The sequence below is a fragment of the Ambystoma mexicanum genome, chromosome 2p (assembly GCF_040938575.1).
Source record: "Ambystoma mexicanum isolate Mex_15411 chromosome 2p, UKY_AmexF1_1, whole genome shotgun sequence".
In the NCBI taxonomy this organism is placed as follows: domain Eukaryota; kingdom Metazoa; phylum Chordata; class Amphibia; order Caudata; family Ambystomatidae; genus Ambystoma; species Ambystoma mexicanum.
The window spans coordinates 913,455,706-913,480,304 of NC_090923.1; the positions used below are offsets into that span (position 1 = coordinate 913,455,706).

Here is a 24,599-nt window from a genome sequence, read left to right on the forward strand (position 1 = left end):
GAGCACATCCGGTGGGGAATCTGGCAACCAGGGCATACGGGCGTCCCTGTGGATACCAGGTGAGCATAACAGTTATAGCAAAAACAAAGAGGTGATGGCTGGAAGGTTTAGAATTAATCTTAACCACTGGCAATGCTCTGGGCAACCCTCCAGACCACCGTTCTTCACCTGCCAAGCCATTACAGAAGGGAAAGACCATATGAAAATCAGGCTTGGCCCCACCCCAAAAGGGGCAGTCCAGCCCGAACTGCTAGGCCACATCCCTTCTGCACGAGACCACAAGCATCCCCAAACATGTTTCGCCCTTGTTTGGGGTAGGACCAAGCCTGATTTGCATATGGTTTTTCCCCTTCTGTAATGGCTTGGCAGGCTGAAAAACGATGGTCTGGAGGGTTGCCCAGAGCTTTGCCCGTGGTTATGATTAATTCAAAACCTTCCAGCCATCAACTTTCTGTTTTGCTAGAGCATAACAGTTAGCCTGTCAAGAATAAGTGTGCATTAGGTTTTACCTACATAGAATAACTGAGTTATTCATAAAGTGTAACATTGGGTTTTGTATTCCCTGGTCTGTTTTAGACAGACACAAAACAAGTCTTAGGTTTATACCTGCCCCAAGTTGTTGATAACACCTTGAAAAGTATATGGGTTTTACTTATCTTGAGGTTGCTGTGTGCCGTCCAAAAATAGGTTACAAGAGTTACTGCTTATCTCAATCTGTGTTTCACTGATCTCAAAAGCACCTGTAATTGAATATTACATAATTAGGTTTACTCACCTAGTATAACTGTTATCACAAAAGGTAGTGTTAGGTTTTTATTGTACCTAGAATAAGCATTCCACTGTTCAAAAAAACATATTGACTATGTGATTTGTTTTTGGGTGTCACGGTACAACCGGTAGGGGTCTACTACCCTTGAATTACTGAATGTAATCTGAAAGTAACCATAGGTTTTTACTCACCAAGAATAGGTGTGACCTATACTGAATGTGTATGAAAAGGAGTGACTTCCCTAGAACTACTGTTGGATGTTCCAAATAAGGTTATATGGTTTGGTCTGTGTACCTTCAAGCATAGTTTTGTGTTTTTATAAATCTGGTTATATGTGATTTTACTTATTTCTCCCAAGATTTATCTGGGCCTTCTTGTATTTAAATAAATCCTTTTATTTTTACAATACATAGTGTTTCTTTGGACCATTTGTATTACAATGCCATTTGTACAGATTATACAGCCCTCTCTCCCTCCTAAAATGTGCCTAGCTACTCTGGTGGTACAGCCTTCTACTAAGAGTAGAGTCTTGTACTGCCTCAGTTGAATGGTTTTACTAAGCCCTTAGTTGGACTTCAGAAAAACTGTCCTAACAGTAAATTGGCTTCTTCTTTTTATCAGATATCCAGTTCTGGAACAGCCGGCAGTCGCTTGAAGGCCTCTCTGTGCGTTCTGTGATTTTTGGAGTCTTCCAGTCCCTTGTCGTCCTTCTCTACATCTTGGATAATGAGACCAATTTTGTAGTCCAGGTCAGCGTTTTTATCGGCTTGCTTATCGACTTCTGGAAGATCACTAAAGTCATGGATGTCAAGGTAAGTGTGTTATATCTGACTGGAGGATTTGAGGCTTGCTTGCCTGTTATTTTGTGGTTTAAGAGTTTGAGGTTTTCTATCATATATAGTTTGTTTATATGTAGCTCATTTGCTTTTCCCATTTGTTCAAATACACATTAATAAAAGTAATGTAAACTTTAATTTAAAAACATCAATTCTACTCTGTTATAGTGATGAACTTGTGTTATTCAGCTAGCTAGAGATTTGATGCAGAGTCTTTTGTAGAGCCTTTGGTGTCAATCTACAGCATGTCTGTATTGAGACCCTTCTGTGATGTTGACTGAAAACAAATAATTCCACAGACCACTTCTAATGTTACGCCCCCCCCCATTGCTTTAAGTCAATGGATAAACAATGCTAAAGAGAAAGCTGTGTTTACTTAAAAACAAAGTAAAAGTGACCACAAAGGGTCTTAAAACATGCACAGAGTTCAACAAGTTATCTGAATGTGTCAGGTGCCCATAAGAAATAAATCCACCAACCTCAATACCAAACTTTATTCACTTTAGAATGAATGGAGATACATTCTGATTGGTGTTCGGCAAAGTTTGAATGAACTACCCTCTGGGAACACTACAAGCAACTAGGACTACAGGTATAGGTAACCCAACCTTTGGTCTAAGCTTGTTCTACACAGTTTTGGTAGCGTGTTGAGCAGCCAGGCTTATCTCCAGAGGGGAAATGTGAGCAGTAGTGGAGTTGCACAAAGATTCACAGTTACAGGTATTCAAATAAACTCTTAAACTCAAGGTTTCTTGCATAAACAGTTAATTTATCAGTCAGTTATAAAGCCTTCTTTAGAAGGGAGCAATATGCTAGTAACACACAAATACACTTCAGTACTGTACACTCAGTTTCTGATCAGACAAGACCCTTTTGGGATGGCCCACAGACACAAGTGACTTCAGGAACAAGAGTGCTGGGGACATTAATATCTTACTGTTGGAATTCAGAACACTCTTAAAAAGTTGGAAAAAGGCAAAGATTATTAGAACACAAGAGATCATCAATTTCCTAAGCAGGGCAAATACTTTTCTCCAGCATGGGGTCTGGCATGGATTCACATGCTCATGAATATTCCCCGTCAGGCCGGGAATCCTCGGTATAGAAAAAATCAGTATCAGTTTCGTTTCTGATCTGTCTTTCTCAGTAGTAACCAATCACTGGTCTCTGGGTCATACTGCCCCCAGCCAATGACTGCCCTCTCCCTAAGCCCCGCCCCTGGCAGCCATCCTCAGATTTTTACTGCACGTTCAAGTGTTGGGAGTCCTTGTGCTTACTCTCGAGCTTTTGCTGCGTTTTCGCACTTTTTTCAGATTTTCTCATTTTTTCGGTTAAATAGAGCCTCAAGCTCCACCGTTTCTACTTCCGATCAACGGGGATCTGTTTCGGAGTTTCTACGCCCCTCAAGGGTGAAGAGTTCGTCGAGTTACGCTTTTGGAGGATTCCAGAAGTTCTGAGACCTATCCTGGACATGGCCCAGGAGAAAGGGAGCTCGACGCCCGGGAAGCTGTTCAGGGCCTGCCCTGGATGCCAGCTTCAGAACGTTTTCAAGGAGGACGAGCATTCGTTATGCCTCTGTCTCCATGAGGACAAGACGCACAAGGAAAAGGACTGCGCGTTTTGTGGGAACATGTCGGAGCGGACCATGAAGGATCGCCACCTACGTCCAGCCAACTGGCTGGAAGGGAAGAGTCCGCCAGGCGAGAAGAAGAAAAAGAAGTCCGAGTGGGCTTCTAAGTCCTGTGAGGGTGCTCCGGCAACGGGGGCCCAACAAAAAGCTAAGCACAGCGAGTCCGCGGGCACCGGGACCGCCGAACGGTCGGGCTCCTTGGCTGCCAGGCAGGGCGCATCCTCCCCGGCACCATCGACCACGAGCCCAAGGCTCTGGCTCGGGTAAGAGGAAGTCCGAGAACCCGGCGAATCTTCCGGAGAGGCCCTGGTCGATCTCAAAGATTCCGGCAGAGGGGGAGCAAGGCTCGGACCCTGCCCCCAAGGTGAAGGCCCCAGGCGTACAGAAGGTGACGTTGGCCTTAATTCACCCTGCTAAGACCTCGATTGAGGATGTCGCCGCGGCCCTGGCTCAGCCTGTGGAGGCCACACCAGTGGAGGCGCCCTCAGGTACCAGAGTCTCCCTGCCACAGCGAAGGGAGTCGTCTTTCAGGCCCATCGAGAAGACCCCCACGAAGTCCTCGTTGGAAAAGGTGGGCGAGGGGTTGGTGGCTGTCGTGGATACGGACACGACCTCTAAAGAGGAGCTCATCCAATTCGTGGAGGAGCCCCAGCCCATCGGGAGGGATCCCGACGAGGGCGACGACGAGGGCGACGGTGACGCAGACAAGGCTCCTCAAGAGCCCTCTCTCCCGTCGTTTCCGGCGCCGCAGGACACCTCGGCGGCCATTTTGTCAGCCATCCAGTCCTTATGCTCGGAGATAAGGGCTAGGTTGCCCCTTCCCCCGACAGAGGTGCCTGAGCCAGACCCGACGGAGGAACCGGAGCCAGGACCTTCGGAGAGCCCACCACTTAAGAGGACGCATCCTAGGCCTCCTCTCCCGCCTCTGCGGCCTTCTCTGCCTTCCCCCGGTCCACTACCCACGGGGATGATGCAGGCATGGACACTACTAAGACGGGTCCGGATGTCGACTGAGGCGACGACGAGACGTGTCCCCCGTCGCGCCCCTGCCCGGGCGTCCCCGCCCGACGAGATTGGATCCTTCCATGCAATGATTTCCAGGGCATCCGAGCTCTTCCAGCTCTGCCCCGAGGAAAAGGAGGGGTTCCTTTACCAACGGCGCAAGGCTAAAAGGAAGACAGTCCTCGCCGTACCGCTTCTTGATGACATCTGGGATGAGGGGCTCGCCCTCCTCAAGAACCCTGCCACGGCTCCTGCGAAGAGGGACCGGTACGAGAAGAAGTACCGGGTCCCCAACGCTGCCCCCTTGTGCCTTAGGGCGCAACCTACCCCGGACTCGGTCGTTTCGGCGGCGGCCAAGAAGAAAGCGAGGGGGGGGGGGCGCATCGGGCTTAACTTAAACCTCCCCTCCGGATGGCGAGGGTAGGAAGCTGGTTGCTATGGGACGACGGGCCATCTCATCTGCAGCGACGACCATCAAGGCGACCAACGCCCTGGCCATCGTAGCCCGCTACGACGGGGAGTTGTGGTTCAAGATCGCCCCTCTGTTGGACTTCTTTCCGGATGCCAAGAGGGCTGAGGCCCTGGAAATCTTGCAGGAAGGTGAGATTGCCTCGGACCACGCCATTACGGTGGCTACGGACATCGCCGACACCGGTTTCCGTCAGTTGGGCAACAGCGTTTGCCTGAGACGACGAGGATGGCTCAAGGCGACGGACAGTGCTTAAAGTGGGCCGGTGCCGGGCCCCGGCAGTCTCCAAAAAGTGGGGCTGAGCCGGGGCCCTAACGGGGCCCCGTCCCACCGCCCGCAACATTGGCAGGATGCATTATCCCGTCGCGGCCGCAGCCGCGACGGGAGATGCATGCGCCTGCCATGAAGTCAGGCGATCTGACAAAAGTGGCAGCCAACCACAGCGACGCTGTGACTGGCTGCCACTTCTGTCAGTCATAGTAACTGCATCTGGTGACCCCTCGCATGAGAGGTCACCAGAGGCGGTTACTGTTCCTTTGTTTCCCCAGGTCGCCGAGGCGTCTTTAACCCTCGGCGAACCTGGGGATTCCTCGACATATTTTGAGGTTTATAAAAGATGGCTTTGAAAGTACACATTTCAATCCATCTTTTATAAAGCTTTGCCGACGGACAATTTTGTCCGTAGTCAAAGCTTTATAAAAGACGGCTTGAATTGTGTACTTTCAAAGCCATCTTTTATAAACCCGAAATGTTTAAAAAAGATGGCCTGAAAACTAGGCAAACCGTAGGGTATGCACACAAATCTATATAAATGTTATATATTTGTGTGCGTACCTTACTATGGTGTGTGTACAATGCAAGCCATCTTTTCTAAACATAGAAATATGTTACATATTTCTATTTTTAGAAAAGATGGCTTGCACAGTACACACACCATAGTAAGGTACGCACACAAATATATAACATTTATATAGATTTGTGTGTATACCCTACGATTTGCGTACTTTTTAGGCCATGCCCTCCCACAAGCCACGCCCCTAAATGAGGGCCCCCCCCTCGATTTCTTACCCCACTTAAAGCCCTGGCGACGGATTTCCGCCAGGACGTTCAGACCAAGGTTTTGGACATGCCTTTCGATGGGAACAACCTTTTTGGCAAGGCGGTTGATGAATCCCTTCAGGCGATCAAGACGGACACGGAGTCGGCCCGTGCACTGGGTGTGCTCCAACAGCGACGGCCGTCCTTTCGGAGCTCCGGAGGCAGACAGGGTGCCTCCAAGGGAGCGGGCAGCAGCTCCTCTATGTACCGTCAAGCGGCAAGGTCTTCGTCACAGGAGGCCTACAGGGGACGCGGCAAGTCAGGTGGATCCCGCCGTCGTCGCCAAGGTGGTCAAGGAGGCAAAGCGGCCTCCAAGCAAGATTGAACCGACCGTCGGGTCGGGCCCCCGCCGAAGCACTCCGGTGGGAGGCCGGCTGACGAAGTTAGTCGGCGTGTGGGAGTCCATCTCCACTGACCGTTGGGTGCTGGACGCCCTGGCCCTGGGGCACGCCCTCGAGTTCCAGAAGAGGTGCCCCCGCATTCCTCCCGTGGCCAGGAAGGAAGATCACGTCCCTCAACTGCTGTTGGAAGTAGGGGTGATGCTCAGGAAAGGGGCCATCGAGCTAGTCCCGAAGAGGCTTCGGGGCTCCGGAGTTTACTCAAGATACTTCCTCGTGAAGAAGACAGGAGGATGGCGTCCCATCCTGGACCTGGGACAACTAAACAAATACATCAAGGCACAGATGTTCCGGATGGTCACCCTCCAGCACGTGCTGGGACAGGTGGAGGAGGGCGATTTCCTGTCGTCGTTGGACTTGGAGGATGCTTACTTCCACATCCCTATTCTAAAGAGACACCGAAAGTTCCTCAGGTTCGTGGTCAAAGGGCGGCACTACCAGTTCAAGGCCCTCCCGTTCGGATTAAAATCGGCGCCCAGGGTGTTCACCAAGTGCCTTGCACCGGTGGCTGCGCCTGCAGGGGATCCACGTCTACCCCTACCTGGACGACTGGCTCATACGGGCAAGGACAAGGGAGCTCGCTGTGGAACACACTGCGAAGACCGTCCAGCTGCTCACGGACCTGGGGTTCTCCATCAACTTTCCAAAATCCCACCTGGTCCCGTCGCAAGTCACCCTGTTTCTGGGAGCACAGCTCGACACAGTGGCGCGGCGGGCCTCACCGTCGGAGGAAAGGATAAGGACCATCCTAGGAAAGGTGAAACGTCTGCTGGCCACGGACGTGGCCAGAGTGAGGTCTATCAAGTCCCTCCTCGGAATGTCGTCCTGCATTTATCTGGTGCCCCACTGCAGACTTCGGATGCGGCCCTTGCAAGAATTCCTCGACGGCCACTGGATCCAGACAACGGGTTCGAGGACAGGATCCCGCACGACGAAGCGTTACGTCAGGCGACACGATGGTGGGGTGTCCGCGCTCATCTGACAGCAGGAACAGGTTTCCTAGCCCCGGCCCTCCAGGTGACGGTGACGACGGATGCCTCCCTCGAAGGTTGGGGAGCGCACACCGGGGGTCTCCACGCGAGAGGCCTTTGGCTCCCGGAGGAGAAGACTCTCCACCTCAACATCTTGGAGCTCCGTGCAGTGTTCTGGGCCCTCAGGTCCTTCCTTCTGTCCCTCAAGGGCAAGGTGGTGAGGATCTTAACCGACAACACCACCACGATGTTTTACATTCGGAAGCAGGGGGGAACCAGATCCCTTGCCCTATCCAAGGAAGCCCAGGATCTGTGGCATTGGGCCGTCGCCCAAGGGATGTTTCTGGTACCCTTTCATCTGGCAGGGATAAAAAAACACCATTGCCGACTCACTCAGCAGAGAGCTGCGCTCGTGCCACGAGTCAGAACTGCGCCAGGATCAAGTGGACCGACTCTTCCGACGATGGGGCAAACCCCAGATCGATCTCTTCGCGACGGCGGCGAACTCCAAGTGCCGGAGGATCACCAGCAGGTTTCCCCAACCGAGGAGCATGGGCGATGCTTTCTCGTTCCCCTGGGACGGCCTGTTCCTTTATGCATTCCCGCAGTTGCTACTCCGGCTCGTCAACCAGCTCAAGAGGTCCCTGTGCAGGATGATCCTCGTCGCGTGGCAGAGGCAGATCTGGTTCCCGGACCTTCTGGACTTGTCAGCGTCCACACCAGTCAAGCTGCCGACGGACGCGGATCTTCTCTCCAGAGAAGGAGGCGCCATTCTTCATCACGAACCAGAGTCTCTGAACTTGCAGGCCTGGCTCCTGCAGCACTAGAGTTTGGAGGATACGAAATCCCGGCCAACTACAGAGAGGTTTTTGCAAAGGCCAGGGCATCCTCAACTCTCGTGCTACGGACATAAATGGAAGAGGTTCTCTGTCTTATGCCGTGCACAGAAGATTAACCCTCTGCGGATTACGGCCCCTCAAGTATTGCCGTACCTACTGTCTTTGGCCAAGGCTGGCCTATGTCACGCTTCCATCAAGGTACATCTGGCTGCCGTCTCACGTTACACCAGAACTACAGGACGGGCGTCCTTGTGGTCTCATCGTCTGGTGAAGGAATTTATGAAAGGACTGTTTCCATATGAAAGGCCCCATTCGAGCCTATGCATTCAGTGCTGTTGAAATTTGTCGTGGAAAACAGCATTCCTCGTGGCCATCACCTCTGCACGATGAGTGGGAGAGATCCAGGCCCTGTCTTGCAAGCCTCCATACTTGACTTTTCACTACACAAGGGTGGTGCTGAGGACGCACCCCTCCTTCATGCCCAAGGTGCCGTCGGACTTCCACCTCAACGAGCCCTTGGTGTTGCCAGTTTTCTTCCCGTCGCCTTCGTTGCCGGCTGAGAGGACTTTGCACTCGCTGGATGTAGCTAGAGGGCTGAAGTTCTACGTGGACCGCACGAAGAGTTTTCGGAAGACATCACAGCTGTTTGTGAACTTTGGACCTGTGAATCAAGGGAAGGCTCTCTCGAAGACTTCCATTTCCAGATGGCTCTCCGGCTGCATCATGCACTGTCACCAGTTGGCAAACCGACCGTTGCCAGGCCGTCCGAGGGCCCATTCGACCAGAGCGATCGCTGCTACTATGGCGTTCCTGTCTGGTGTGCCCCTGCTAGACATCTGCAGGGCTGCTACGTGGAGGTCGACGCACACCTTCACGAGATTCTGCTGCGTCGACCGGGATTCCAGGGAGGAGTCCCGAGTCGGTCCGGCAGTGCTGCGCAACCTGTTCGCCTAAGGTGACCCTGGTGAGGAGGTAAGAGTTGCTTAATGTTGAGTTGTTGTATTGCTTGATATTGAGCCTTTTGCCACCTCCTGTGTTTGTGCATGTGTATACTTCTATGTATTCTTATATTCATGAGCATGTGAATCCATGCCAGACCCCATGCTGGAGAACAACAGTTACAGGTAAGTAACGTGTTCCTTAGATAGCAATAGAAGTGTCATTCAATTCAGTAGGTTAAGCCAAAGTCAATAGGCAGAATTCTTTGTATTGGATGCAGCACTTCAGGTAAGTAAATGGTTAAGTCTTTGCACAAGTTCTTAGGAGTCTTTGATAATAAGTATCAAATGTAGGGCCACAAGCTGATTAGACTTGCGAGTTGTAGAAGTTCCAAGCACTTCCACAGTAAGAATGAAGTTCTCTTAGACTTGTTTTACAGTACCTAGGTAAAGAAGATAAGCTGCAGCTGATGACTTCGGTTCCTGTGCAGCTCTGCAGATCTCACTGTTCCTGGGCCTCAGTCGTGGGGACAAGAGGGAGGACATCGGGGGGACTCCTGCACTGGGACTGTCAAAGCTGGCAACCGGCAAACTTTACTTTCAGTGGCTGTTTCGCGTTTCAGCTGCTTGCGGTACAGCAAAGAGCATTAAGCACGGTTCCTGGCTGTCAACGTGGACTATCCTTACTTCTGGGGTCCCGCACTCTGCTGAGGGGGCTCAGGCTTGGTCTGTCCTGCTTCATGGGAATCTGGAGGATCTTCCAAAAGCATTAGGCCAGCTTAAAAGTAACGCACACAATCTGGTGTCCCTCTCCCTGGCTATACGGTTCCTGCAGCAGCTCTGAGGAATTCCAACCAGCTCCGAGATGGGTGTCCAGGTGGCTTAATTTGGAGTTAATTGGTCCCCCCAACTCAGAGGGAGAAGTCGTTCTTGCAGGGGCTTCTCAGTCGATGCGAACTTGGCGATTCGGACCTGCAGCAGGGCTTCACCAGGCAAACCAACGGTCCAGGAGTTGCAACAGCCGTCCTGTTCCAGCTCTTCTTCGGCCAGTGGTTGATTCTGCATTCCAAGCCAAAAGACTCACCTTTTATTCAGTTCTCTCCCATTCATTCCAGCCTAGCTGTGACTCACCCAGCAGGGTGGCTGTCCTTTCCGGACAGTCAGCCAGCCAATCACCACAGAGTGCATTCAGGTCTACTAGGAGACTAAGCACAGGGCGTTTCGGGCACCTCCCTCACTTCTGCCTACCCCAGACACTCTGGAGCCAGAGGCAAGTTTCACTCCTGAAGCCTGCCAAAGGCGAATGAACAAAGAGACCAAACCTGGTTTGGCGCGCAGAGAAACTCAAAAAGGACCTTCCCACAAAGACCTGGCGAAAAAAGACCAGGCACCATTTTAGCAAAGATGGTAGGACGCCATTTTGAAAAGAGGGCTCCCAGGGTTACTTTACCGGAGCCGCAAACTGTTGCGGTAAATGCAACCAAGGTAGTTCAAAACAAAACCACTGCCACCAGCCAGTCGATTGAGGGAAGGGTAACGTAAAAAATGTTAAATCAGCATTTAGACACAGGGGATACTAAGTAACCCCACCAGCACTCTATTGTAAGATAGGGTGTGCTGGGGCTAGAAAGTTACGATTTTAAGTAAAGTCAATTTCACTTTACTGCTCTGGGAAACATTAGTTGATCCCAGAGAAGCTAGTTAAACCTTGGGAAGTCTTGAAGATTTCCCTTTGCCACTGAACTAAAGGTGCTTTGTGACACAATTGTACAAGATGATGCCTATGGAGTTGGTTAGACTCCATAACCAAAAGAAGCACAGTGTAGAAAATCACGTTAAAACACATGAGAGAGTGTGGGGGAAAAGGGTCACACTTTCTCCAGGTAAAATCAAATCAAGTCCTCTAAATCCAGCAAAGTTGCTGGGGGTCCCTAAGGTGGAGGGAATTGGCACATTTCTGGGAATTCTCCCTAACATGCTGCTACCCTCTGAAGTGAAGGCTTGACAATAGGAGTACAGACATCTGGTCATGGCACTAAAGGAGTTGGAGGCTGAGCGTGAAGGAAAGTGTTTCCAAAACGTGTTGTGAATACATGTGTGGCTGGGAATAGGTTGTGTTGACGTGTATTTTTTTTTTTATTTATATTGCGCAAGGGCGCATGTTTGGAAAGGTTACAGTGTCTACAGTGCAAACCGGACCAGACCAGTCAAAAACCTCTTGACTCCGCGGAGCGGCCGCGGAGTAGCGGCAGAGTAGCAGTCTTGGGCAGTGACTGCAGGCTGTTCTCTTCTTTCCAGTCTGTCTACAGTGTCTACAGTGCAAACCGGACCAGACCAGTCAAAAACCTCTTGACTCCGCGGAGCGGCCGCGGAGTAGCGGCAGAGTAGCAGTCTTGGGCAGTCATGGACGTCGTGGACGCTGTGGACATCACCCTGTCCCCCATGCTCCAGCCGCTTGTGTGTGGCAAAGACTTGCACCAACGGAGCTCCCGATCCCGTACTCGAGCTGAAGAGGGTAAACTTCTGCCGCTGAGTACTGGGCAAGTGAAAATTCACACAAAACACACAAGCTCGACTAACACCAAGGAAAGACTGGCAAAGAAATGCACCTCAGAGGAAACGCTTGACCTTGACCATGATGACCAAACTGTAGGCACCGGGAGCCTGGGAGGCTCGTGTCCGAAAACTATTTGGGTCAAGGAACAGGTGCCGACGCCAGAGATTATGCCCCCTCCCGCCCAGGACACCCAGATAAATATTATTAGTGACAGAGGCGAGGATCTAAGGGGAGAGACAATCCTGGTCACACTGGCCGGACATCGTCAGACGGAGCACAGAAATTACAACTTGCCTGTACTGGAAGATATCTATGACCCTTCCGACGTGCAGGCTTCTGGACGGCTGAGTGAAGCGGCAAGGGCGTCAAAGGGCGAGGAGCGCTCTTCACGCACGAGAGACATCGACTCGCCGGTGGGAAATGGCGCGGATATCGCCTCTCATACGCAGAGCGGCCCCCGGTCGACCGCGGATCCTTTGCCGCCCATCGGAGGATGGTCGGTATCGGCTCCGGGGGAGATGGGAGGGGCGGATGTGCGGGAGCAAGCGAGAAAAGACGAGAGCCAAGCGACTGCTTGGGATCGAGAGATAGCTGTGTGCCCTCTGGTGGAGACCCATGGGCCAAAGATGTTGGAGAGTGCTGCTGAATCCCCAGGGGTGGACGCCCAGGAGGGCTTCCCAAGGGGTAATCCTCGTGGGGTTTGTGAAGCTCGTAAATTATCGAGGGACTTGTATGAAGCTTTTGACTTTGGGGCCAAAACAAGTAACATACCGGTGGAGGTGGAAGTGGAAATCCGCCTCCCGCCTCCCGACATACCAGGCGAAACATCTGGCCCAAACGAAAAATGCCAAAATAAAGCCAGGGATGACTTGAGCCAACAGCCGTCTTCAAGACCATCGATAGCCCAAATAGAAGACGGTCCACTCCCCAAAAAATTGAAAACAGCCCAAAATAACATGGAAAAAAACTTACCAGCGGACACCAGTAAAACCGCAAAACCAGCCCGGCTACGAAGGTTTAAAGGAGCTGACGAGAACAACACTGATAAACGGAGAGCAAAACGGACCATAAAGCGATCCTTGAAGACTACAGACAAGAAGTGCAATCCAGAAAACAACATCTTCTCATCACAAAACTTAGTGGAATTTTTTGGGAAACATTGCAAGAGAAAATTTGAGAGCATCTGTGAAATAAGTGACAGCGACATGCTGGAAATTGTATACAGTTCAGACGATCTGTTGCTCGAGACACCTAGCACAATTCCAGTCCTAAGGGGGTCTAACCTAGAGGCTAAAAGTAATCCAACCCCCGACCAAATGGATAAAATCGAAGAACAAGAACTCTCAAACAAAACTGGGACGGAACATCGATTGGATGAAACTCCCTTAGCAAACCCAGAAAATGAGGTTTTGATGGACAGTACTGAAGCACACATACCCATAACAAATGAAGTGCAAAATGAAAAAGATAATTAGGAGACAAACAACGAGAGCCTCGTGACAAATGACGACATTATTGTTGCAAGTTTGATATCCGAAGTGGATACCTCAATGGCTGAAGACAGATATATACCGAAAATTACACCTGCAAAAGAAAGGGAAGGAAGCCCCTGCCAAAACTCGATGCTAGAGGAAACATCTGAAAAAAAAACGGACATGGTAACGCTGATGTGTGCAGTTGCAGTGGCCATGGCGCCCTTCACAAAATTGTACGAGGCCATAAATGATTCCTTAAAGGATCACAATCCCTACTGACAACTATGCACGCAAAGTTTATGTTCTTGGAGGGTTATGTCACTGCAGCAGAAAAAGAAAAAACAAAGGCCTGCACCGTCCAGCACCGATCAACATCGCCAGAGGAAAACGCAAAATCTTGCGCAAATGGAACCAACGAAAGGGGGTCACAAACTATGCATATAGCGCATAACAAGACTCTCTTATCATCGAACGAACTTAAGACCATCGAAATGTCGGAAAAAACGCTAAACACGAACGTTCGGCTTCCGACAAACAAGGCAAATCACCTCCACTTGTCGCGGTGCGCCACTGAACAAAAAAGCACTACTGGGGCTCGCCAGGGACAGAAGGATCTCCAAACCAGTTTAAATGAGAAAAAAGATCACACAATGGGCCTTGATCAAGAGTCTCTTTCAACAAAAACTTTAAAATCTACGATAAACAAAGATTTTCCCATCTTCAAGGACTATAGATCGACAAACGCTTCAGCCACTAACAGCGTGAGGCAACTGGTCTTCTGCCTACCGGTGGAGGAAAAAAGTTTCAAGGATAGAACGAAGTCTCAGAAAGATGGAATAAGTTCAGAATCAAACTTAAACTGTTCAACGCCAACAAACCAGGTGGCCCAGACTCCAGTGTGTATTGACCTAATAGAGACGTCGGGGTCTTCAAACACCTCTAAATCTACAGAAGACCTTCTGATGGAAGAGGTCCTCGAAAATTTAAACCACCTTTGTGAAAAACCTGCATCTGATCTTGTGGTGTGTCAAACGATAAGAAAAACACCACGGGAACACCAACCAACAGTAATCTCGGACCAAGCCCCAAAAGACACAGGAGATTACTTTTTCGTCACATTAGAAGATGGTTGTAAGAAGCTGACTCGTAAGGCAAACTGGGGCCTGGACAGATCGCCGGATAAGGACGAAAAAAACACAAACCAAAGATTGCAACAGTCAAGCCTCATTAAAGTGTCAAAACCAGATAGTGACATCGGGGCAAATTCCGTACATAAGGAAATGGGAAAAAGCAAGCAAACAAATGACGGATATAGGAAAAAGGATAGACGGGAATACAGCCAAGAACACGTAAGACCAAACAGAAAGGAAAGAGACCAGGAGGATAGTGGGATCACGCCCAAATCAAAACCTGATGCGAGGAGGGGTGCTCCCGCCTTTAAATTGGAACAAATTGGAAATTGTCGAGAGTATGTAATCCTCAACAGAAGAACGGTAATGGAGCTGCTCCATAGTATCCCTAAATTGAGATCGGTGGAATCAAGAGACCTGTTACTAGTGGAACCAATACACGAAGGTCGTCAAGCAACTGCATACTTATTCATCTCATCAACATCAGTGAAACAGAAGCTACGTGAATCCTTAAAACAGTTAATGAAATTAGGATATGACCTAATCGAAACCGAATCAAACAGAGTTACACACAATCCTGAACGCTGGAAAGCCATCTCCTCCTACCGTAACTCAAGGACAAGAACAGACTCCTCTAAAGTCTCTAGATCCTGTGAAAAGAAGATGCAAAAACAAGTACTGGGGCAGAAAAACAACATAAAACCCCTACCGCTGGACACAGAGAAGACATTTAGTGTGGATAAGAGAAGTCCTCGGCCAGAAGCCACAAGAAAACCGGAAACATCTCGAACACCTAAAACCTCCGACAAAGGAAGATTGAATGAGTCTATAACGAAATATGAAAGAAATCCAAGAGGTCCACCGATTCAAATCAAAAGAACATGTACGCAGATTGTGGAAACATCGCAAAAAGACGGAAAAGACAAAGAAAAACCAAATCCTTTGCAAAATCTCTGGGCCTGGCTTCCCAAAGCCCTGACCACACAAAAGAAATAGCAACTCGCTTCCACAAAGCTCTACGACGACCAAACACGAGGAACAAACATCAAACGAGCCAAACTAGGCTCGTGGAACACCCGTGGATTTAAGCACCTTACAGCACAGAGTGATGTTGAATTGCCTTCCTTCGATATCCTGTGTCTACAGGAGACCTGGCTAACTACAAAGCCCACCCTAGACGGATATGACATAGCCTTTGAAACAGCAAAAAAGGGACCAAAGGGGAGACCCTACTCGGGGTTGTTAATCGCAATCAGAAATGGAAAAGGAATGGAACTACTAAACATCCTAACGTCATCATTACTCATGATCTCAGTACAGATAAAATGGAACTACTGGAACACTATAACGGCCAAATCAGTGATAACATCCCTGATTATCATAAACTTGTACTGGAATCCGGATGCCATTTCGGACAAAGACTTTCTGGACTCAGTAGAAAAAGAAATCGATAAGGCTTACATTGAATACTCTGAGGTCCATCTGCTTATCTGCGGAGATTTAAACGCCGTATGTGCTAAGAAACTTTCAGGTAAGGCGAGAACAAAGGCTGAACTGAGAGGTGAAAAATGGACAGCTTTGATGAAATCAAAAAATCTTGAAAATGTGGCCAAGTCAATTCACACGATAAACCTGCCTCCAACATGGGAAGGTAGAAACGTTACGGCCACAATTGATTACATCTACGCTTCCTCCACACTTTTGCCTATCATCGCTTCATTTGACATTCAAAAAACTAAGGCGAGTGATCACAATCTGCTATCCCTAACTTGGCCAGTCACTGTAACCGAAAAAACAATGTGCGCTCTAAAGCTCAAAACGAACCCTAAAGGAACTCGTCTCGCTTTGAGTCAAAAAAACGTCATCTGCTTAACAACTAACTACATAAAGCGAGACCCGTTGGAAGGTGCCTTTGCACAACCGGATTACAGTGACCTGCTAAACGTCTTCACGAAACCAAAAATTAAAAACAGCACATCAACAAACAAGTCAACACACACGTATGACCAAACGCTGGTCATCAGAAGACGCAAACTTAGAAAGTTAAAGAGAAGATACATGAAATCCGGTTCAAATACTGATAAACAAGATTGGACTTGTGAATTAAAGGCCTACAAGTCCTGGCTGATAGAGCGCCGGCATATCATGTATCAAAAGGGCTCAGAAGACATGCTACGGTGCGTGTCCTCCAAAAACCCTCGAGATTTCTGGGCTCTGATAAACGCAACTGATCAAATCAACTCAGACGCCCTGATCAATGGCATCTCGGAAACAAAGTGGAAAACCCATTTTGAAAATCTCTTCTTTGAAGTCGCTGCTAACATCATTATCCAGGAACAAAATCAATCTTCGTGGGTGGAGCTCCATGATGTAGAAGATATCCTATACATCTTGAAAAGGTTGAAAAACTCAAGAGCGCCTGGGCCGGACGGCCTGACCAACGTGCACCTAAAAGAACATCCGGAGGTCTGGTCAAAGTTTATAAGTGCAGTCATTCGAAGAGTGACCACAGTGAAAGCTCTACCAAAATCCTGGACTAATGCAGTGATCGTCCCTATCTTCAAGAAGGGGGTGAGAGACGACCCCAGAAATTTTCGACCTATCGCTTTGCTAAATGTGATCGGCAAGGTCTATGGATCTCTACTCCTTAAACACTTCCAAAAATGGGCCGAGAACACGCCTTGCAACGACCCGTTCCAATCTGGGTTCAAAAAGAATGTAGGAACAACCATCAACATTCTCACGGTTAACATCTTAAAAAGTAAGTCGCTTGCCGGAGGCCCACGAACTTACATGGCTTTCGTCGATCTTAGCCAAGCGTTCGACCAGGTAAATAGATCAAGGCTTTGGGAAAAGCTAAGGACCTGGAAGTGTCCAGAAAGCATACTACAACCACTCATAGCCCTCCACACAGCCACTAGAATCCAAGTGAGGCTTGACCACCAAGGAAAACTCTCTGATGAGATCCCTACAAACCGAGGAGTCAAACAAGGATGCCCGTTGGCCCCGGCGCTCTTCTTGACCTTTATAGGGGACTATAAAGAAGCGGAGCTCACGGTTCGTTCCTTCCCTCCACAAATTGGAAACACGAAAATCTCAAGAATCTTATATGCGGACGATATCATAATAGCAGACCAGACAGCAATAGGGCTGCAAAGACAACTGACAAACTTTGCTGCATATATCGCCGCAAATGGCTTGGAGATAAATAAGCCAAAGACCAAGATTCTGTTCTTTGGCAAAGGAAAAACAAAAAGTGATCTTTTCACATGGACTGTGGAAGGAGAATCCATCGAGAAGGTGACAGAATTCAAGTACCTGGGTATCATGGTGGATAACACGCCAAAGGAAAACGCCATGCAAAAACATCTTTTGAGGAAAACAAAGAGTTTAATATCTCAAGCAAAAGCAATAGATAAGAAATTTGGGCGTTTTTCGCTTATACCAGTCATAGAATTCTACAAAATGAAGGTCACACCCACACTTGTGTATGGAGTTGAAGCTATGCCTGGCCTCCCAAAAAAAATCTGGCCCATGTTGGAAAGCCAATATTGGAGAGAAGTCTTAAACCTACCGAGTTCTACTCCTCTGGTATTGATAAGACGCGAAATGAGCCAGCTTTCGTTGACAGCAGTAGTAGAAAGGAACACCATGATGCTTTTCAGAAAATTACTCCTTGAAAAACGCTCGAAACTACTAGAAGCGATAGATGCAGAAGCTGAAAGTGGTTACTCCGCCGTCCTGACCCAGTGGTACAAGGATCAAGAAGCAAAACTAGACGAAATTAATTGCTCAAAAAAAGATCTGGTGGAAAACCCAATGAAAATTCAAAAGAAATTAAACGAACTTGACTGGGTCAACACCTTGGAGCAAGCAGGTTCTTACAAACTGGTGGCCGACTTACCACTCATGACCTTCAAACTACACGAACTTCAACCCTTTGTGAAAAGATACCCTGATCGTAAATTAAGGAACACTTTTCTAAGAGCTCGTCTGAATTTACTTCATACTAATGAAATTCTCAAGATAAGAGGCCTAGCAACAACAAACAAATGCAGATTCTGCACAGATCCAGTGGTGACAGAAACCACAAGACACTTACTCCTAACTTGTCCAGGCGTAGAGTCTATAAGAAATTCTTACCTGAAGACGACGCTAGCAGCGGCTCATATCTTTGACGAAGAGATCTGGTGGGCCAGGCTAATCGGAGGCGGGCGTACTACATGGGTTACTGCAACCGCCAAAATCTTGGACACAATACTCACGACTACAACCAAAGAAGACGTGTAGAGTAAACTGCAAAACTGCAAAATCGAGCTCAAAACCTTTTAAAAACCTTTTAGGTTAAAAGAAAGTATAAAAATAAAAAAAAAAAAAGGTTACAGTGAAAGTTACAGAAGGCAGTTACAGGTTACATAATATATATACATGGAGCAAAGATAGATGCATACATTTACAAGGTAGTCAGTAGTCTCAGTATATACAGGGGTGATTGCGGGGGCACAGCATGCAATAGATGTTACCAAAGGGTAGCTGAGGCTTCATCTTGCTCATGGAGCCATTGTTTTACTTTACTGAGATCATTGGGTAGGGAATTCCAGAGCTTCGCTGCCAGGACTGGGAAACTTGAACCTCTGGAAGTCTGTAGCTTGAAGCTAGGGATGATGAGTGTGTGTGTGCGCTTGTGCAGATCTTAAAGGTCTGGAGGCTGTGTTAAGTAACGCGTGCTGTCAAGTAGGCCGGTGCTGCATTGTTCTGCGCTTTGTGGCTTAGAACAAGTGTTTTGAGAGCGATACGCCGTTAAATGGGAAGCCAACGTATGTTGCGTCTAGTGGATGAAATGTGTGAGCGCCTGGGTATGTTGAGAGCAGCCCTGATGGCGTTATTCTGAGTTACCTGAAGTCTGTCAATGTTTCTTTGACTCGTTCCCAAGTAGAGGGCATTGCAGTAGTCGATTTTGGATAGGATGAGGGTTCTAGCAAGGATTAGGCAGTTGACCATAGTTAAGAAGGGACGGCAAGCAGTGATTAGTTTGCACGTATATGCAGATGCCGAGACTACTGAATTAGTTTGTCTGGTGAGCGAGAGGGTGGAATCTAGGTAAATTCTGAGGGTTTTAGTGACATTAGTGACCTTGATGATGTTACCATCAATGTTGAAGGAGTCATATTTGCTGTCAAGTTTTGAAAGTTTGGACTGAGAGCCTAGGATGAGTAACTCAGTTTTCAAAGGGATTGTGTCCTCCGACGTATTCCTCGTCTTAGATATCTCCTTCCAGCTCTGCTTACCCCGGAAAAAAATGTTTGTAGAGGGCGCTGCGCGTTGACGTCCTCCGAGTCGATGTCCCTCGACAGCCGCCGTATCGACGTCATCCTGCCTATAAAGGCCGCGCGCAGCATCCGTTGCTCAGTTCCGTTTTTCCGCGCTTAATCAGTGCCTCAGAATACCGTTGCTCAGTTTTTGTCAGATTAAACCTATTTACCTCGAGTTATTCAATCCGTACTCTATGGCTTCCTCGTTGGAACCGACAACTCCTCGATCCGGCTTCAAAAAATGCCGAGATTGTGGAAAAAAGATGTCACTGACCCTCACAGAGTTTGTCTGTGGTGTTTGGTAGCTAGACACCATTGTTCGGAGTGCGAGGACTGTATGTCCATGACAGCTAAGGCCCTGAAGGAGCGTAGGGGGAAGCTGGAGAAAGGTAAGACTTTTAAAGCTTCTTCTTCGTCGATGAAGTCGAGACATACGTCTCCTCGTCACCATTCGCGCTCCAGGTCTCGGAGTGGGTCCCATCACTCCTCGAGATCGAAGCACTCGAAGAGGAGACGTCGAAGATCCCCTTCTCCGTCTTCCTCTTCCTCTGTTTCGCCAAAAAGTATCCCTTGCCCCACGAAACATAGTTCCCGGGCTGAATGGGAGGAATTCCGCAAAAATATGATGAGCGTCTTCGAGAAAGCGGCCTCGACCCCCTCGAAGACTGCCGAGAGCGATGCTCTGGTCGAAAGACCAGAAGGTCAAAAACGCCGCGAGTCGCAGTACCCGGCGAAGGAAACCTCTCGAGCGCGTCTCGAACCTTCGAGTAGGACTATGACCTCCAAACCTTCTTCGAAGATTCTGTCGATGCCGTCGACAAGGGTTCCGTCGACGCCGAGGTCGTAGTCTTCGACGCCGTTGTCGAAGGGACCTTCGACACACAGGTCTGTCGACTCGACGCCAGCTTCGACACCGGCGTCGATGCCAAGAAAAGTCACGGTCACGACACACCCAGTGACTATCCCCAGGTCCTCGATGACGATGGCTTCGAGATTGTCGAGTAGAATCCCAATTCTGTCGAGGTCATCGAGGCCTCCGCCTTTGTTTTCGACGCCACGCTCGAAGCCTTCGGCGTCGACGACATCGACATTTCGAGGCCGATAATGACAAGTTCGGCACCCTCTGCCTTGGAAATGGGATTTACACCCTTTATGAGTTCAGAACAATTGAGAACTATGTCCTCAATTTTGGAAGAGGGTGAATTGTCTGAACAGGAAGACACATTTGAGTGCAGGGACCTGTAACCCCAATTAGAGAGGAATTTTCCTCTGAAGAACGCAGGTTAAAGGATCTTCATGATTCCTTACATGAGGCAAGTGGGTTAGACACTTCCCCTGAGGTGGAGTTTGCTAGGCCAGACCCGGGGGAGCATGCTGAAACCCCCTATAGAGCCTTAATGGCCAGGATCACAGAGTTTATGGGGTGGTCTGCACCTTCACAATCTTTCCAACAAGATGACCTCACAGATATTCTTGATAAAGGCCCACAGGAGGATCCTGTGGTGCCTTTCCATAAAGCTCTTCAGAGGAAGATTATGACGAACTGGGAAACCCCAGATGTCGTCCCGGCAGTAAATAAAAAACTGTCTACAAAATACAGGGTATCCTCTACAGACCCGGAGTTTTTGTCAAAACACCCATCCCCAGAAAGTCTGGTGGTACAGGCAGCATCTTCTACCGATGTCAAGGCGGCTTATCCTACCGTCCCACAGGACAGGGACGATAAATATGATGATATGGCAAAGAAAGTTTTTTCGGCATGTAGCATGGCGTTAAAATCTGTGAATGCTACTTGCACCCTTGCTCGATTCAGCCATACACTTTGGGAGTGTGCTTCTACAGCGGCTGACTGCATCCCGGAGGGAGAAGAAAGGGAGGCGTTCCTGAATATCATACAGGACGGTAAAGACGCTATGTGCGAATCCCTCCAGACGGGCATTGATTCGGCTGACAGTATCAGCAGAGCAATGGCGGCAAGTACAACAACCAGGAGATTTGCTTGGTTGAGAAAGTCTGGTTTTGCCCCAGATATGCAAGCCAGGCTCTTGAACATGCCATTCGAATGCTCTTCTTTGTTTGGGAAAAAGGCGGATGACAGTTTAGAAAAACTGCAAACTTCAAAAGCAGCAGCAAAATCCCTAGGCGCTGCAATCCGTCAGACACCTTTTCGTCCCACAGGAACCTCTGCGAGAGGCAAGTCCTTTCGCTTCTACTCCGCATTCGGAAGAGGTAGAGGACGACCGGCTCAAAGGGGACAAAGAAGAACTACCCGAGGTGGATGGGGTAGATATTCAAAGGCCGCAGCAACAGCAGGTGCCTCTTTACCATCGGCATCTGCATCAGCCGCCCCAAAACCACTCTGAGGACTTCCCTCACAGGACACCTGTAGGAGGCAGGTTGACTCAACATCTGGCGGAATGGCAGGCTATCACGTCAGATGCTTGGGCATTGGAAACAGTTGCCCAAGGTTACTGCTTGCCTCTCCTACGCATACCTCAGTCATCCACCGGGGATCAGCTCTCAGAAAGCTCCAGATCCGCTCCTCTTGCAGGAAATTTTGGACCTGCTAGAGAAAGGTGCCATAGAACCGGTACCTGTAGCGGAGAGGAACAAGGGCTGGTACTCCCCTTACTTTCTCATTCCAAAGAAAGACGGAGGACTGAGACCCATCTTGGACTTGCGAGAATTGAACAAATTCCTCAGAAAAGACAAATTCAAGATGGTCACTCTTTCTCAGATCCTCCAGGCCCTTCAGTTCCAGGACTGGTTGGTATCTCTGGACCTTCAGGACGCTTATTTCCATGTGCCTATCCATCTCAAACACAGGAAATACCTGAGGTTCGCAATTGGCAACTCTCACTATCAATTTCGAGTGCTGCCATTTGGGCTGACCTCCGTCCCGAGGGTCTTCACCAAGTTAATGTCGGTAGTGGCGGCAAGTCTAAGGAGGGAAGGGATTCATGTCTACCCCTACCTGGACGATTGGTTGATCAGGGCTGTCTCTTCGGAACAAGCTCAGATCCAGCTAAATCACGTGTGCCAATCCCTTCACAGACTGGGCTTCTCCCTCAATTTAAAGAAGTCACAAATGATACCATCGCAGAGACTCCAGTTCATAGGAGCGATCCTGGACACTTCCCTGGGAAAAGCCTCGCCACCAGAGGTGAGGGGTCAAGATATTCTACAGATGGTTACCAAGTTTCAAGATGCCCAACGTCTCCAAGCCTTCGACTTTTTGAGGTTGCTAGGCCTCATGGCATCCTGCATTTTCCTAGTGCCAGAGGCTCGCCTGAGAATGAGATCCCTCCAGTGGGCACTGAGGACTCAGTGGTCACAATTCTCAGGGAGAATGACAGATCTTCTTCAGGTTCCTGACAGGGTGGCTCGAGACCTTCAGTGGTGGGCCTGTCAGGAGAACATTCTGAAAGGAGAACATTTTTGGCAACCCTGGCCGGAGATAACAGTAGTCACGGATGCCTCACTCACGGGGTGGGGAGCCCACGCCAACGACTTGACCATCAGCGGTCGTTGGTCTCCATCGGAGTCCAGACTACATATCAACCTGTTAGAGCTGAGAGCCATCAGACTTGCGCTGAAGGCGTTCCTGCCAGCTGTACAAGGGAAAAACGTCCTGCTAATGACGGACAGCACAGTGGCCATGCATTACCTCAACAAAAGAGGAGGCGTAGGATCACTACCTCTGTGCAGAGAGGCGATGCAGCTCTGGTTTTGGGCAATCCAAGAAGGAATCTCTCGATCGGCAGTTCACCTAGCCGGAGAGAAGAACTTGACAGCGGACGCTCTGAGCAGGCAGAGCACAGTCTCCCACGAGTGGGAACTAGCTCAGGAAGTCCTTCAAGAGATCTTCGCCCTTTGGGGAACCCCTCAGGTGGATCTGTTCGCCACCTGCGTCAACAGGAAATGCGATCTGTTCTGCTCAAGGGAATTTCCCCCGAGAGGAGCTCTGGGAGACGCGTTCATAGTGGACTGGGAGTTTCCGCTTCTGTACGCGTTCCCACCGGTCCCCGTCATTCCTCAAATAATCAGGAGGTTGAGAAGATTCCGGAGAACCATGATCCTAATTGCCCCGGATTGGGCCAGGAGAACGTGGTACCCGGACCTTCTAGACTTGTCCATCTGCCCTCCAATTCGACTTCCACTCAGAGAGAACCTACTCTCACAGAAGGGAGGTCAGGTTCTCCATCCAGACATCAAAACCCTCAACCTTTACGCTTGGCTTCTGAAAGGTTGAGGTACAAGGATTGGGACCTCCCTGATGATGTTATGGAGGTGTTGCTTTCGGCAAGGAGGCCAGCAACAAAGTCTTTATACCGCTGCCGTCGGAACAGATTTTGCAGCTGGTGTAGAGAACAGAATATCAACCCTTTTTCATGTGGTACACCAATGGTTTTGTCCTTCCTTCTATATTTGGCGAATTCAGGCCTTCAAGTTGGCACCATTAAGGGCTATCTCGCAGCGCTATCCATCTTTAAGCGCACTGCGGAAGAACCATCCTATTTCAAATTACCCTTGGTAATACAGTTTCTAAAGGGGTTAACCAATGTTTATCCCCCAAGACCATTCCAAGTTCCCCTATGGGATTTAAACTTAGTACTAACTTTCCTGATAGGCACACCTTTCGAACCACTCCATTCTTGTTTAAGATTCCTTACCCTTAAAACTGTTTTATTAATAGCACTTACATCTGCTAGAAGGGTGAGCGAATTACAAGCTCTTTCTTGTAAACCCCCTCACACAATATTTCACAAAGACAAAGTTGTCCTGCAAGTGAAGCCTAATTTCTTCCCAAAGGTGGTTTCTGAATTCCATATCACTCAGAAGATTACCCTACCATCTTTCTATCCTCCTCATCCGGGGAAAGAGGAAGAGAGGTTACACAGGCTAGACCCTAGAAGGGCTTTAAGTTTTTACATCAGTAGACTAGCCAGGATAAGACAGGCAGACCAGCTGTTTGTAGGTTACGCAGGTCACAAGCTGGGGTTACCAATAACTAAGCAGACTATTTCCAGATGGATCATTCTAGCCATTCTGGAATGTTATAAACTGGCAGGGAAAGAGCCCCCTCAAAACCTTAGGGCTCATTCGACCAGAGGTATTGCAGCTTCATCGGCCCTCAAAAGAGGCGTGCCGGTTAAAGACATCTGAGCGGCCGCT

At 49.0% G+C, this 24,599-nt stretch overlaps 1 protein-coding gene across 1 annotated transcript in view; it reads left to right on the forward strand.

The window, feature by feature from the left end:
- Nucleotides 1–24,599, forward strand: part of CLPTM1 (CLPTM1 regulator of GABA type A receptor forward trafficking) — a 667,007-nt gene that overhangs the window by 343,454 nt on the left and 298,954 nt on the right. Inside the window, exon 10 of the mRNA XM_069644626.1 lies at nucleotides 1,391–1,581. Within this exon, the coding sequence (XP_069500727.1) occupies nucleotides 1,391–1,581 (191 nt within the window). The remainder of the gene's footprint in view (nucleotides 1–1,390; nucleotides 1,582–24,599) is intronic.